At 34.9% G+C, this 14,404-nt stretch overlaps 3 protein-coding genes across 5 annotated transcripts in view; all 3 read left to right on the top strand.

Annotated features, from left to right (window-relative positions):
• The first annotated feature begins 313 nt into the window (after positions 1-313).
• LOC18035770 (LRR receptor-like serine/threonine-protein kinase IOS1) lies at positions 314-6,128 on the top strand. The gene is made up of 13 exons (XM_024181335.1): positions 314-430; positions 519-1,062; positions 1,171-1,652; positions 1,810-1,948; positions 3,250-3,321; positions 3,421-3,492; positions 3,582-3,662; positions 4,095-4,243; positions 4,514-4,716; positions 4,806-4,932; positions 5,015-5,077; positions 5,300-5,489; positions 5,651-6,128. Exons 1-13 carry the CDS (start codon positions 349-351, stop codon positions 6,063-6,065), a joined length of 2,619 nt encoding a protein of 872 aa, XP_024037103.1. The 5' UTR covers positions 314-348; the 3' UTR covers positions 6,066-6,128.
• A 3,179-nt stretch (positions 6,129-9,307) lies between these two features.
• On the top strand, positions 9,308-9,661 carry LOC18035764. The gene has a single exon (XM_006426761.1). The coding sequence runs from the start codon at positions 9,308-9,310 to the stop codon at positions 9,659-9,661; it is 354 nt and encodes a 117-aa protein (XP_006426824.1).
• A 978-nt stretch (positions 9,662-10,639) lies between these two features.
• Positions 10,640-14,404, top strand: part of LOC18035739 (ATPase 10, plasma membrane-type) — a 9,877-nt gene continuing 6,112 nt past the window's right edge. For 2 of the 3 annotated variants that reach the window (XM_024181018.1, XM_006426759.2), the window contains exons 1-8: positions 10,640-10,719; positions 11,123-11,210; positions 11,304-11,423; positions 12,934-13,032; positions 13,177-13,314; positions 13,402-13,536; positions 13,703-13,882; positions 14,182-14,388. In XM_024181018.1, the coding sequence (XP_024036786.1) occupies positions 11,145-11,210; positions 11,304-11,423; positions 12,934-13,032; positions 13,177-13,314; positions 13,402-13,536; positions 13,703-13,882; positions 14,182-14,388 (945 nt within the window). In that variant the 5' untranslated portion in view covers positions 10,640-10,719; positions 11,123-11,144. Of the gene's footprint in view, positions 10,720-11,119; positions 11,211-11,303; positions 11,424-12,933; positions 13,033-13,176; positions 13,315-13,401; positions 13,537-13,702; positions 13,883-14,181; positions 14,389-14,404 lie in introns of all 3 variants that reach the window. The other variant, XM_024181017.1, reaches the window with a different exon arrangement.

The raw sequence follows: 14,404 nt of genomic DNA, 5'->3' as shown, positions 1-14,404 counted from the left end.
CACGTTTCGACAAGAGTATAAGTATGTAATTAGATATAGAGATTCAAAGCACATTTAACTCAAAACATCCCTAACGATCATGCCCACACGACACGTTTTGCAAAACACGCTCGAAGTTGAAAATTCCGCTCTCAGGAAAAATAATTAATTTCTACATGCATGCATGATATAGTACGTTTTAGCGACGTTTCGCACAAGTAATAGCGAAGAATGTTACTGGGTAGGGACACCATTTCCCTGCAGTTGCAAGGAAAATTTCAATAAACTCTGAGCGTGGATAGTATAAATTGTGGGATTATATCATGCTTCGTCTATAGACTAGAAAGCCAAAAACAGTTAACGAGGGGAATGATTATGTTAACTACTTTCATTTTTGCATTCCTGTGCGTAGTTGCTCTAACAGCTGTGGTCCATGCCCAGAGTCAATCAGGTTAATTTCTGTAATTGAATTTTGAAGTATCAATTGTCAATATTGTAAGAGTATCTCGTTGTAACTGTCTGTCGTCTGCCTCTCTCAGGTTTTATCAGCATAGACTGCGGAATACCGGAAAATGCAAGCTATAGTGACAAGATAACAGGCATAAATTACGTTTCAGATGCAACCTACGTGGACACGGGGGTAAGCCATAGCATATCTTCCGGATACAACAATGAAGCCGTTGAGCGACAATTTTTAAATTTGAGAAGCTTCCCGGAAGGAATAAGAAATTGCTACACCCTAAGACCTGCAAATGGGGATGTAAAGTTTCTGATCAGGGCGAGCTTCATGTACGGAAATTACGATGGCCAAGATATGCCGCCGAGTTTTGATCTCATGCTCGGAGCTGATGTTTGGGATTCTGTGCAATTACAGGATTCAGATGGTATTATCACCAAAGAGATCATCCATATGCCCAACAAAGGCTATATACATGTCTGTCTTGTGCACACATACTCTGGAACACCTTTCATATCAGCATTAGAGTTGAGGCCTATAACAAATTCAATTTATGCAACTCAATCAGGCTCACTGTCACGCTATTTTCGCTGGGACGTAGGTTCAACAACCAATGAAACATTCAGGTAATTAGTAATTCTAACTAAACAATAAATTCTTTAATTGTTAAGTTGAATATTCTTAATCGATTGCTTAGTCAATTATCAAAACTCTGTATATTGGTAATGGCGTAGGTACCCAGATGACGTTTATGATCGCATATGGTCTCCGAACAGCTTCTACTACTGGGCACCAATCAGCACCTCGAGCAATGTCGATTCAACCGGCACCATTAATTTCAATCTGCCATCTACTGTCATGCAGACTGCCGCCATTCCAGCAAACGGTGTCACTTCGTTGGAGTTCCATTGGGTGCCTGTTAATCGTACTTTCAAGTATTATGTCTACATGCATTTTTCGGAAGTTGGAAGTGACCTAGCCAAAAACCAGACTAGAGAAATGTACATCTATTTCAATGGAGAGAAGTGGCATGGACCTTTATCTCCCTCGCACTTGGAAACAGTTACAGTATACACCACATCAGCCATGACGAATTATAGTAGATATGATATCGAAATCAGAGCTACAGACAAATCGTCACTACCTCCCATCCTGAATGCCTTGGAGGTATATCAGGTAAAAGAATTCCCGCAATTGCTGACGCACCAACAAGATGGTATGTTTTTGTTCTTTCAGACATTCTCTTGCTTCTTCTTTTTTCTCTATAAGATTTTGCTTTTTATCGTGATCAATTCCTATCTTTGTTTTCTGATTTATATAATTATCATAATTTTGTTCCTCTGCCTCTTTATCCATGTAAAAACGTTAATTAGTGGATGCTATCACGAATATCAAATCAAAATATGAGGTGAAGAGAGATTGGCAAGGAGATCCATGTACCCCTAAAGTTCACTTGTGGCAAGGTCTTAATTGCAGCTACGATGATAATCAGCCCCCAAGAATCATATCCCTGTGAGTTTTTATATTTTTTTCCCCTCAAACATGTTTAAATTTCAGAAAATTATATAGGTCAAACAGTCTAGCCACGCAGCCATGCAACGATGCTGATATAGTGGGATGTCTAACCAAATTTTGTCATTTAGAGGAGAATGAAAATTTGGTTGATTTTAAAATGTTGATCCATGAGCTCCACACGGCCAGTAATCTAATGCTGGTCCGTGACCGTGCGCATGCCAGATAATCATCGGTGGGGCTCTGCTGTGACCCACAGCACATCCAAAGACAATCTGACATGCGTGCTGTCGCACACCAACTTAACACACCTCAAATCACTGTTAAAAAACTTCTCTCAGAACATTTGATTGAACAGTGATTTGACAAATAATCAATATCCACCGCACCCAAAATTTTCTCCACACATTCTTCCATAAAATCATAAATTCCAGGTGGCCTCATAAATACCAGTGCAAAGTTATTGAATTAGTTATAGTGCATTGGCAAAGCTATTAGGGGCTTGATGGAAAGTTTTCTCGGACATTCGAGTTTGAATTCTGAAGAGATGGTGTGTAAATGACGCTGTAATTCACCCACCATTTTTTTTTCTTTTTTGAAGACTCTTCAGTTCCCATTTAACACACACACACACACACACATATATATATATATGACAATATAATAATTGCTTAACGAATTATAAATGATCCCTAATATAGTTTATCGTTTAATAAACAGAAAAGGTATGGTACACTTACCCGAACCCGCTTACAAGTATATATAAAAATAGAATAGCATTTAATTCAATTATTTAGTATTATCTTCTCAGTATTAATGTAGTAACTTCAAATTTGGAGTTATAACTGAAAAAAAAAAAACTAATTTGTCAGATGTAATTAAAATATAAAAACTGAAAAAAAATTAAAATCTCTCTTTATTCCCTTAATCCTAAATGAGTCATTCTCTAGTACGAGCACCCTCATTTTTTTTTTCTCGTGTAGATATAATTTTAAATCATGGGATTTAAGAGAGTTGATTTTTAACTCTTTTAAATTGCATGGTTTTATAGTTCATTTTTTAAAAAAAAATTCTTTTAAAACATAAGGTTTAAGAGTGTGTCCACATTTAAAAAAGTTCAGTGCGCCCGACCTAAGAATAATTAAATCCTAAACATAATGTATATATGATGTGTTATATGGATAATCTACATGCACTCTCCAATGCTCGTACACTCTATTTATATCCTGGTATGCACTTCTTGATTTTTACTATTTTATCTATTATTCATTAATATCTGCCAAAAATTGGAATGCAAGCAGAAACTTATCATCAAGTGGAATTAGCGGGGAGATAGATCCTTACATATTCAGCCTTACATCTATAGAATCTTTGTAAGCATATCAGTTTTTCATCAACCAACAACTTATCAGCTCATATTAATGAGGAAAACCCAGTTAGCTAAGCTGATATTCTAAATATCACCATTTCAGGGACTTATCAAACAATAGTTTGACCGGACTAGTGCCAGACTTTCTAGCAGAGCTAGAATCCCTGACGGTGCTGTAAGTTATTTGGACTTACGGTGAATATATAAGAGCAATTTATCAAGGTTACAAAAAATTATTAAATGCCACTATTATTTTGCATGCAGAAACTTGAGTGGTAACAATCTCCAAGGTTCACTTCCAGCTGGACTCGTTGAAAAAGCGAATAATCGTTCCCTATCATTAAGGTTTAATTACTTTCATTGTAAAACAATCTTTAGCATCTGTAGATATATTTAAGAGGAGAAAGTGTTGTGTTTTTTCATTTCCATTGCTCCCGTTACCAAAATATAAAAACAACAATAATAATAAAGCGTCAAATATCAAAAGGCTAAGAATTTAAACATATTAACTATTAATTATTTTGTGTAGCCGTCCTCATTTTTTTAAATGTAGATTTGGGATTGTTCAATGTTGTAAAAAGCTTTTACAAGATTATAAATTACTGAAAAATCAGTTTTCAACATTTTTTACAATGTTGTAAAACTCCAAATCCGTATTCCAAGAAACACGGCACTTGCGCTAGAGAAGGATACTATATTTATAAATATATGTTAGCATTGCTAGAATTTTTATCATTGTTTCAAGACTTAACATTGGTCATCATCTGTTGATTCTAGCGTTGAGAGGAATCCCAATTTCTGTCTTTCGGATTCCTGCAAAAAGAAGAACAATAGGTTTATTGTTCCCGTGCTAGCATCCGTTGTTACGTTTTCTGTTTTCTTAGCTGCATTGGTAATTTTACAGCACCTTAGAAGGAGAAAACAAGGTACGCAAAATCAACAACATAAATCTACTGTGTGTGTGTGTGTGTGTGTGTGTGTGTGTGTGTGTGTGTGTCTGTGACTGTGTCTGTGTCTGTGACTGTGTCTGTGTCTGTGTCTGTGTGTAAGATTAAGGTGCCGTGAAATTTAATCAACGCCTACTATTATTTTTTAAAGTTAAGCTGAAGCACAACAACCTCAAATACAGCTTTTTTACAATCGCATTTAAAATTTTCCTGTAATTGAGAATTCATTATATTAAGAACTTTGTCTAGCTAAGAAGAAGAAGGGTTCATTGGAGACGAAAAATCGGAAATTCTCATACTTTGATCTACTGAAGATTACCAATAACTTTGAGAGGGTTCTTGGGAAAGGAGGATTTGGGACTGTTTACCATGGTTACTTGGACGACAAGCAAGTAGCTGTGAAGATGCTCTCTCCATCATCAGTTCAAGGATATAAGCAGTTTCAGGCTGAGGTACATCGACCTATATAAATATAATGTAACTTAATCAGTACAAAATTTTCACCTATTTCATATATATTTTATTTGGATTTATTTCACAGGTCGAACTTCTTATTAGGGCTCATCATAAAAACTTGACAATCCTTGTTGGGTATTGTGATGAGGGCACAAACATGGGACTGATCTATGAGTTCATGGCCAATGGAAACTTACAGTCGCATCTCTTAGGTTCGTTTTCCTTTTTCTTCGCTTTCATTTTAACATATATTTAACCTGGTACCTCAATTGGTAATTTTGCCTGCCGATGCAGAAGATAAAGCGGATACTTTGAGCTGGGAACGAAGACTTCAGATAGCATCAGAGTCCGCACAAGGTTCGGCACTGTACAGTTTATATGATTGTTAAGAATTGCCTTTAATGGTAATGTTATCCCTTTAGTTTAAACTTTTGTGGTCTCTTTATATCGACATGGCCTTAAATTCGAATGCACACACTTTGTCGCCCCTAACTTATAATAATTTAAGCTAACTTCTACATTGCTTTCCTGTCAATTAATACTTGAACTAAGATATGTGCTTTAAATTTTTAACTGTAGGATTGGAATATCTTCATAATGGTTGTAAGCCACCCATAGTCCACCGGGATGTGAAGTCCGCAAACATCTTACTGAATGAAAAATTCCAAGCCAAATTAGCGGATTTTGGCCTTTCCAGAATTTTTCCAGTTGAAGGAGGAACTCATGTGTCGACAACAGTAGTTGGAACCCCTGGATACCTTGACCCTGAGTAAGTGGGCTCATTCTTCTCTCAACAACCACTCGTGTGGTAAATTTTAATCCACAGTGTGGGCGGGTATGCGGTAGCATTAGCTCCTGAGTTTTTAAAATGAAACAAAAGAACATGTTCTTATTATAAACATACCTGAAACATGTATTTTGGCCTTGCAGGTACTATATATCAAACAGGTTAACAGAGAAAAGTGATGTTTACAGCTTTGGAGTAGTTCTCTTAGAGTTAATCACAGGTCAACCTGTGATTCAAAAAACTCCTCAGAGAACTCTCATAGGTCAGTGGGTAAGTTCCATGCTTGCCAGAGGGGATATTAAAAATATTGTCGACCACAGGTTACAAGGAGATTTCGACACAAACACAGTCTGGAAAGCGGTAGAAATAGCTCTGGCTTGTATTCATACCATTTCCACTAGAAGGCCAACAATGAATCAGGTTGTGATTGAACTGAACGATTGTTTAGCAATGGAAATAGCTCGTACAAAGGCGCACGAGACTGCACCAGATGGAACTCCTGATGAATTGATGATAGATTTGAATCTACAAAGTGATGTATTTCCCTTAGCTAGATAGTAATTTGCTCAATATATAACTTGCTTCAGTTTCTTTTATTTGTATCCAATCGTGTCTGATATTTGTGACCCTCTTATTTCTGTGTTATATTGTACCTAGTATCAGTGATTTTTAACTTTTTAGTTTGGCTAATGTACTTCTTATCAAAGAACGAATTTTACTATTATGCCTGTCTTGAAGGATCATTTCTTCTTTATTAAATATATTTTATAATGAGACACATTAGTGGAAGTGACAGAACAATAACAACATAACGCCACATAAAAGTGGGAGTGGGTAACATAAAATTATTGCAATAGTAAATTTTTTTTTTAAATGCTATATATATATACCTCCTATCCTCGGACTATATATAATTGGAATCTCTTTTTACAGAAGAAATAACTATTTTTTGGGCAATAAAAAATTGCCTTCCATCAATGATTTATTTGAATACTATAAAGATTCTGAATGGTCTTGTAGCCCAAACAACTAATGTGGGCTAGAGCCCATTTTAGGAAAGCCAATGTGATGAAGTGGGCTTATTGTGATTCCATCATCCAAACAACGACTTTTTCCCCATTAACCCAACCCATCAAAAAATAAAAAATAAAAAAGAGAAAAGTTCCCACCCGAAATGACTTTTAAAAAAAAAATCAGAAATGTTTTAAGTTTCTCAGGGCATTTGCCTTTCACCAATGGTGCGTCGGTATGTGTATAGGAAATAGTCTACCTAAAAATCTGAAGCAAATGTGGCTCCAAAAGGATAACTGGGAAATCTCCCAAAAAAGCAATTCCTCATGTAAAGCCTAACAAAAAGGTCCAATAAAATAAAAGTAAAAGTGACAAACCCATGAAAAAAGCAGCCAAAAAAGAGCACCTACCGAAGTAGTTTGATCGACAATTGGTTCGTGCCCAAATCTACATATCTTCCATCACTTTCCATTACCCACAATAAATAAATAAATTATTTAACATTTAAATTTATAAACGTTATGGTACCTAAATATTTTTAATTTAATTAGATTAGATATTTTGCGATCTATTTGTGTCTGATTATCCGATATTTCGGATCTTGTTTTGTTAATTAACAAACATAAAATTTGTGAACACTTGAGGAAAATGTTTTCTAAAATTTAAAACAGTGAAAATGTCTCGAATTGTAAATTAAGGAAGAAATCGTTATGGAAGATTTGATGATAAAAGGCAATGATACAAAATTCCGCTACATCAATACGTCTTGGTCTTAGGCAAATAATACTAAGATGCTCATTATCTTATCCAATATCCAGCATCGGAAAAAAAAAAAAAAAAGAAGAAGAAGAATTCTTTGCAATATTGTTCTTCCGCAGAAAGTCTCTTCTTAATTCTTATTTTGGGTACATTTTAATAGCCGGGTCAAGCTGGCCAGAACTAATAAAATAAGGGGTTAGATTATTATTTATTTAGCATATATTTAAATCTTTGAAAGGAATAATTTGTTTTTGTGTTAAGAAGATGAAACATTGCAGCAGACTTTTAACTATTTCCAAATGGAAAATGCTTCTCAGCGAGAATGCTGAGAGAATGCCGAGAGAAACGGCATACAGTAATGCCGTTTCTCCCCCCTCCCCCCCAACCCCACGTGAACTTTTGCTCCTTTTGCTTTTTCCACATTTTTTACTCTTTCTCCCCCATATTTGACTCCAGCTGAAAAGCACTACTCCTCACGTGAAAGGATTGAGTTAGGATTTTTCTCTCATTTCACAAGCAGAGAGAACGGCATTAAGTGACTGTTTGGTATGGCTTATTTAAGAGCCATAAGTACTTATTTAATCGCATAAGTACTTTTTAAAAATTTTTATGGTGTTTGGTTATTTTTTTAATAGAGTTTTTTTAGCTTAAATAAGCTAATTTACCTCTACTAGCAAAAGCCTAAAATTTGAGCTTTTGGAAGTAGAGGTTAAAGAGTTTTTCCAAAAAATATATAATATAAAAAATATCACACATTTTAATGGTTCAAAAGTACTTTTTTTAATGACAACCAAACACCTAATGACTTTTTGTCCAAAAGCTCTATTGGTATAAGCTCTACTGCTATAAGCTCTACTGTTATAAGCTCTATTTAATAAGCTGTATCAAACGGAGCCTAAGGCAGGAGTATTTGCTCATTCATAACACAAGTAATTAATAACAAACTGATCTTAATAAATTCTGCATTAACAGAAGTAATTGCAGCCTATAATATATATAATTCTTTTGGCAAAATGAATCAATAAACATTCGAACCTTGGTAGCAGAAGCAACTAACAGCCTAATACCTCTCTATCAGCAAGTTTGGAATGTGCATCCATTCTTTTCGGCTAAGACAAGAAAATAACCATTGAGAGTTGACAATCATCCAAAAAATCTTTTTCCTTAGTATATGATATGAGAGAAGAAAATATAGTTGAGATTCCATCAATTGCGTTGTAAATATCGCAAAACTTGCGTTGTGATTTAGATTTGATGTTAACAGCTTCATTTGACCACCACATTCATTGTATATTTGAAGTGAATTTCGACTTTGATTTGTGCTACATTGTCAATATTAAACTACTTTAATTGCCACAAAAAATAAAAAATTGTTACCAAAAAAAAAAATTCCCAACAAAATAATCACTAACAAAATAATTACCAAAAATTATCATAATTTAATTATTAAAATAATTATAAAAAATAATTATCAACAATACAATTACCAAAATAATTCCCAACAAAATTACCAACAATTATAAAAAATTAATTATCAACAATACAATTACCAAAATAATTCCCAACAAAATAATCACTCATCAGGTGCTAGCCTGCTAGTGCTCTGTCTGTGTATCCGCTTCTTCTTCCTTCCAATATTTCTCTTTAATTAAACATAAACAAGGGCATTAACAATTGAAAGAGAATGAAATAAAGTTGTTTGGTTACTAAGAAAATGAATTGATAATTCTGGAGATATTTCCTTAACAAACGTTGATTCTTATTTTGCTTAACTATTGATTACAAAGCATCACCTATTTATATACAATGCAATCATGGTAACATCATTTAACTAATCCAAAGACTAACTGTAATCAAAGCTAACTAACTTCAATACAATGCACATCATGCTTACAACCATCTTTAACTAATCTGCTGAGCTGTCAGCTGAGCTGGCACTGCTGACACACTTGCCCTGTAACTTGCTCTGTATTTTCTTCATCTTAGTCTTCACCTTCTTCTGTTCAGCATAATGAGCTGCTCTAACAACAATGGAGAACGCTATTGAAACGCTTGCATTGAAGAAGAGTTGTCCAGCGCCTGAACCTGAATCATCACGCAGCAGCTGCCAGCTTATTATGGCAATGGAGGAGTACAAAACGAAAACGCATCCTCAGCCTCAAGAATCGAGGAAAACTAACACCCCAGATCGGATTAAAGTGCCTAAAGCATTCAAGTACCCTGAAAGTGCAAGGTACAGGAGCCCAACTGATTCAATGATGTCACCTGTTACTAAAGGATTGCTTGCTAGACATAGAAAGGGACCTGCCCTTCTCCCACCTACCATCAATCACCAGCAGATTCAAGAATTGCTTGTTCAGAATGTGGGCTTGCTTCGTAACTGATCAAAAAAACAAATCACTCAACAAAAATTAATTATCAAAATAATTATCAAAAAATAACTACCAACCAAACGGAGAGAGGGAGATGGAGAGAGACGAGGGAGACGAGGACCAGCAAGCAACACCACCGAGCAGCGAGCAGCGACCACCGAGTAGATCTGGAGTAGTAGCGAGCGAGGGAGAGGAGTAGCGAGCGAGAGGGGAGACGGGCACGAAGCTGGGGAGACGTGCACGAAGCTGCTGCTGGAGTGAGAGAAAAACGGAGCCAGAGGGGAGACGGAGACTGAGTAAAGCTGCTGCTGGAGTGAGAGGAAAAACGGAGCAAGATGGGGAGAGGAGTGAGAGGAAAAATGGCACTGTTTTTTTTTTTTTTAATACCTGCAGATTTTAAAATGCTTTTGTTTTGTTTTTTTTATTGAGAGCAAAACGCTGAGGAAACGACGTTACTGTATGCCGTTTCTCTCGGCTTTCTAGATACCTAACAGCACTCTTTCCAAATATAATCCATAACCACCCACCAACGCTTATCCACATAATTAAAATTAAGTATTCCCATGAATTAAAAACAGCAAATGGAATTGAGCAGCTCATGCTCATGTGACGTGATCGCGCTCGCGCGTGACCAGCTACAGAAGAAAGTTTATTTAACTGATGATGTATGGCAGTCGCCGATGCACAGTACATAATTACGTGTATCAACGAAATTAGGAATACGAACAGCATAGGTGCAGTGAAGTACAAACGTTATGGTACCTAAATATTTTTTTTGGAGGGAAAGACCGTTAGGTTTGGAAGATTAAGTTTTGAATGATTGTTAGAATTTGAAAAATAATAATAAAAATAAACACGCTCAGCGTTAAAAATGGCGCGACCAACGGTTAACTTGTCATAGGGAAAAATTCCAACCAACGGTCAACAGCCCACCAAATCATCATCATCTCCTTAAAAGAGGTCTTCACTTCACTTCTCTTGCTCCCTAAACAAAGAGGAGGCTCCTCACTCTATACACTACACTTTCAAGTGTTCCTACACTTTCTCATTTCCCGACTTTCGCAATATTAGTAAGTCTAAAGTTACATGATCAGCGTACTTGATTTGATCTTATTGATTATATATGTCGATTTAGTTTCTGAAAACGGGTATGATGAATTTTTGTTTCTCTATATACCATATTGGAACATGTAAATTAATGTGATGTTCTTTGAGCATGCAAGTGAGTTTTTATACTTGAATTTGTTATTTTACTTGTTGGGATCCATGTTCATTAGCACAAGTTGACAATTAATTACTTGTTTAGGATTTAAGCATTGTGGCTTTTAATCCGCAACTTCATAGTGAAATCAAATCATTAGCTTATCTAGTGGGTATTTATTTATTTATTTATCTTTTTTATTTTTGCAAATTCAGTTTATAATGATTGGCTTTCGGGCCTGATTCTCACAAGAAGTATTTGATTTGAAGCAGGTTGAGATTTCAAACTCCAGTCATGCCTGAGGATCTTGAGAAACCACTGCTTGATCCTGAGAATTTCAACCGTGAAGGAATTGATTTGGTAAGTTTTGCTCTGTGGAAAAGTTCAATACAGTTATCACCCTTTTTTTTAAGTTATTATAGTACTAAACTCTCAAGCTCTCTGTTTTCATAGGCACGGTTACCACTAGATGAAGTATTTGACCAGTTAAGAACGACCCGACAAGGACTTTCATCTGAAGATGCTGAAGTAAGATTGAAGATTTTTGGTCCAAATAAGCTTGAGGAGAAGACTGTAAGAACCACGGGTTTGAAATTTCTGTATATTCATTATTAGTGTCCCAAGGGTAACACCCCAAATTCACCCAAAAATCTCAAGATGAATTTATAATCATCACATTAATTTTCTTACTATTTCCAAAAGAAAATCAATGTTGTCCATAGTTGAAACATAGTCTTTAAAATAATAAATACAACAATAATCCTGCAAAAAAATCCAGCTCTAAGTAATAATCAGAGTAGTTACAAATTATTCACCAAGAAGATGCCAAAATTTTCAACTAACAAATTCTCTTCCCTAAACCAAAAATCACATCTCTCTAAAATCAATCTGCAAAATATTAGAGACGAGAAGTAAGTCGTCAACTCAGTAAGCAAACTCATGCAAAAAATTACTAATAACGATAAAGCATATAGTTATCATTATGAATTACCACAAATTAGAAACTGGTAATCATTTTATAATCTAATACATATGTATGGTAGAACTCATAATCAGTTAAATCATAACATAATAATTATTTTCAATAAATAATTATTTAAGAAATCATTTAACAACAAAACCTTTCATGCTTTCAACTACTCATACTGCATGGTGTCACATATACTCTTAATAACCCAGCCAATTGTAATTTCGGTGACCCGGCCAATAATTCAATCAAGGTACTGTAACCTACAACGACAGTCAATGGATGCATTATTTTCAACACTTCCACTCGATAACAATATAAATCAATACATGATTATGCTTTCATAATTTTATCAATAGAATAGACAAAATGATTTAATCAATCACATAAAATCATAAATAAAACCGCAAGTTCAAAAGATTATAAATTCTCATCTACCTTCAAAACTAAATCAAAACTCAAGAGCTTCTTTAATGAAAAACAAAAGCACAATCAAAATCTTATGCTCTTCCTTTTTAAAAAATGTATGAGTTTACTTTTGTATTTACTGTTATATTCTTTTCTTTGTTAGCCTCTAGTTAAAAAAAAAAACATAAGAGTTTTTGTAAAGCCAAGCCTTTTAATACCCTTATCCAATAAGAAATTTATTTCCTTCTTTAAAAATGTATTTAATAAAATGGATTACAAAAAAGTTAAGCGGTTGGAAATTTAGAAGTTAAAACACCCATAAATATCATACCTAAAATACTATATTCTATAAAATGCATAAATAATAATAATAATAATAATAATAATAATAATAATAATAATAATAATAATAATAATAATAATAATAATAATAATAATACAAATTACGGGTGTTACACTACCATATCTGACAAAATGGTCTAATTTATTTCCTAAACTTTGCTTTCGAAAATTTTCCTGTTTTTGATTCAAGCATTGCGAAGCTGGATCACAAGTTCGAAATTTTATCAATGAAACTAGCTATTTTATGCTTGCTTCAAATTGTCCAGATCATTTGGCTTATTCATAAAACAGAATGTTTGTCAATATTCACGAAATTGGAGTACTTTAAACTTCAGGTAACACATCCTCATGATTATTCTGATGCAGGAGAACAAGTTCTTGAAATTTCTTAGCTTTATGTGGAATCCATTGTCATGGGTTATGGAAGCTGCAGCAGTGATGGCAATTGTCCTTGCTAATGGTGGAGTGAGTAAAATTATTTTTTGCATGAATTTCTACTTCTATGCAATGTCTTCTGTTATGGCTTCATTGGTTATTTGAAAAGCTATCCTGATTTCATTTCTGTGTTTCTTACTGAATAATCACTTTATTGGCAAAATGATATTTCAGGGGCAGGGTCCTGACTGGCAGGATTTTGTAGGGATTGTTTGCCTACTGTTAATCAACTCAACTATCAGTTTTATAGAGGAAAATAATGCTGGAAATGCTGCAGCAGCACTTATGGCTCATTTAGCTCCAAAAACGAAGGTGAAGAACTCTTTTTATAAATTTTTTATTTTTTTCATTTTCCTTCTTGAAAAAAGAACTGTATCAACTGACCCTGTCTTTATACAGGTTCTCCGAGAGGGGCAGTGGAAAGAGCAAGATGCAGCTGTTTTAGTGCCAGGAGATATAATTAGCATAAAGCTCGGGGATATTATCCCTGCAGATGCTCGTCTTCTTGAAGGAGATCCACTGAAAATTGACCAGGCAAGTGTTACAAATGAAGGATCATGATTTCTATTAGCATAGTACTTTCTTTAGTTCTATCAATCACCTTCAGATAGTGATAAGCAATAAATTCTTTTTCATTTATTCTAAAGCAATTCATTGACAATTCATTTCGTATGAAAACTTGTCAAATTTCTTGATGCAGTCAGCACTTACTGGAGAATCACTCCCTGTTACCAAGAAGACTGCTGATGAAGTTTTTTCGGGTTCAACATGCAAGCATGGTGAGATTGAAGCTGTGGTGATAGCAACTGGAGTTCATTCTTTCTTTGGAAAAGCAGCACATCTAGTTGACTCTACTGAAGTTGTCGGACATTTTCAGCAGGTGACTCCAAAAGTTCCAAAAATTATCTCCTGTAGATCTTATTGTATCTTATTTGATCATGTGAGGCATAATTCTTACAGCTTTCAAATTTTGTGTGCATATGGCCTTACTTAAATACACGGCATATATTTTATTATCTCTAGGTTCCAGCATCATACATTTTATTGTTTTTGGATGACAAGAAACAACATATTTGAAACTTCATCAAAATGTTTGTAACTCATTCAATGCTAACAAATATTTTAAGTTGAATAAACCTGGTTAGAGCATGATGTGAATTTGGGATAAATTTGCTGCAGGTGCTTACCTCCATAGGGAATTTCTGCATTTGCTCTATAGCTGTGGGAATGATTCTTGAAATCATTGTCATGTTCCCAATACAGCATCGATCATACAGGGATGGAATCAACAACCTCCTTGTTCTGTTAATCGGAGGAATTCCCATAGCTATGCCAACAGTGCTATCTGTTACACTGGCAATTGGCTCTCACCGGCTCTCTCAGCAGGTACAACTCTCAATAC

The sequence above is a fragment of the Citrus clementina genome, unplaced genomic scaffold (assembly GCF_000493195.1).
Source record: "Citrus clementina cultivar Clemenules unplaced genomic scaffold, Citrus_clementina_v1.0 scaffold_7, whole genome shotgun sequence".
In the NCBI taxonomy this organism is placed as follows: Eukaryota; Viridiplantae; Streptophyta; class Magnoliopsida; order Sapindales; family Rutaceae; genus Citrus; species Citrus x clementina.
This window is presented reverse-complemented; position numbering and strand designations above follow the sequence as displayed.